The 1660-nt window shown below is 39.1% G+C and overlaps 1 protein-coding gene across 1 annotated transcript; it reads left to right on the top strand.

Annotated features, from left to right (window-relative positions):
* Positions 1 to 229: 229 nt before the first annotated feature.
* Positions 230 to 1316, top strand: LOC143767583 (olfactory receptor 6C4-like). The gene has a single exon (XM_077255993.1). It carries the CDS (start codon positions 230 to 232, stop codon positions 1211 to 1213), a length of 984 nt encoding a protein of 327 aa, XP_077112108.1. The 3' UTR covers positions 1214 to 1316.
* The last annotated feature ends 344 nt before the right edge of the window (positions 1317 to 1660 follow it).

Here is a 1660-nt window from a genome sequence, read left to right as displayed (position 1 = left end):
GCAGCGTTTGGCGTTAACATATAGATCATGAAAATCAATAAGTTGATCTTCGACAGAAGCATATGTCTGATTTAAAAAGTCTGGTTTTAAGTGTGTGCCTGAGGTTTCGGCTTTGCATTCTCATGTAGATCAATGTACGAATGCAGGAATGTATTGACACACCTTGGACGACACTTAAAAAGAATATATTTTTGTCATTTTGCAGTCTGACCCATTCGCAGGATGTGCAATGGAAAACAGAAGCTGGGCAGACAAATTCCTGCTCCTTGGATTGACAAAAGAAAGGGACATGAGCATCATACTCTTTATATTTTTTCTGATGATCTATCTGGTAACCCTTTCAGGAAACGTAATTTTAATTTCGCTCACTAGAATTGACACCAACCTAAGAACACCCATGTATTTTTTCCTAACCAGCTTCTCTTTCCTTGAGATAGGTTACACCACAGTCACTGTACCTAGAATGCTGTTTGATCTTTTATCTGGAAACATGACAATATCCTTTAAGAGTTGTCTCACTCAGATGTATTTCTTTTTTCTCTTTGGCACCACAGAATTCTTTATTCTGGCCCTAATGGGATTTGACCGTTACCTCGCCATTTGCCATCCGCTTCATTATACCAACATCATGAACAAAAGATTATGCTACCAGCTAGTTTTTGGCTCTTGGGTAAGTGGATGTATGGTCCCAACCATACCCACTATTGTACTTTCTGGAAAGCCATTTTGTGGCTCAAAAGTCATTAACCACTTCTTCTGTGATGTTGGGCCTCTGGTGAAGCTCTCATCTCCCGACACACTCTTCTTAGATATTTTTGTCTTTATGATCTCTGCTGTTGTGGTCCTTGGTTCTTTACTACTTGTGACAGTCTCCTATGTCTTCATCATATCTGCTATTTTCCGAATATCTTCAACTTCTGGACGACACAAAGCTTTCTCAACGTGTGCTTCACATTTTTCAGTTGTGACTATTTTCTTTGGCACTGTGATATTTATGTACATCCGACCATCGTCTGGAGAAAATTTTGAGATGGACAAGGCTATATCCATCTTTTACTCTGTTGTTACACCTGCGATGAATCCTCTTATTTACAGCTTAAGAAATAATGAGGTAAAAAAGGCTTTATTAAAAGCTTTAAAAAAAAATAGAACATCAGAAGATTTAGGAGTTGTATATTCCATAAGGTTGAAAAAACATCCTAGACCACAGTAAACACACCTTTAGCCCTAAGGGATGCTTCAGGAGTCGGTGCAAATCGGTGCCAGCACGGACTGGCTGCAGATCTCCCGGCCAGAGCGTGATGGCTTCATATATGTCTACGAGACTGTGGCAATTGGGGCAGGAAAGACACGGCCAGTCCGTGCATTGCGGTCCGTGCTCGAACTGATTTGCATGGAGGCTTCAAGCAGCCTTAATTCTTGTGGTATAGACATGGTGAAATTGTCATAGCAAAAATGATGACAAATCCAACATGGTTGAAATCAATAAAGACATTTAATTGAATATAGGAAGAACTTCAAAATGGTTTAATAAGTTTAATAAGAAATAAATTGTAGTACAAATAAAATTAGAAGTAAGCTGCAATATAAGATGTTTCCAGGGAATCTATCAGTAAGATCAACCCTCCCAAGTTGTATGTTGTATATGGGCATGCAAGTC

The sequence above is a fragment of the Ranitomeya variabilis genome, chromosome 4, assembly GCF_051348905.1.
Source record: "Ranitomeya variabilis isolate aRanVar5 chromosome 4, aRanVar5.hap1, whole genome shotgun sequence".
Taxonomy (NCBI): Eukaryota; Metazoa; Chordata; class Amphibia; order Anura; family Dendrobatidae; genus Ranitomeya; species Ranitomeya variabilis.
The sequence above is the reverse complement of the archived record's forward strand: the minus strand, read 5'-3'. Positions and strand labels throughout refer to the sequence as shown.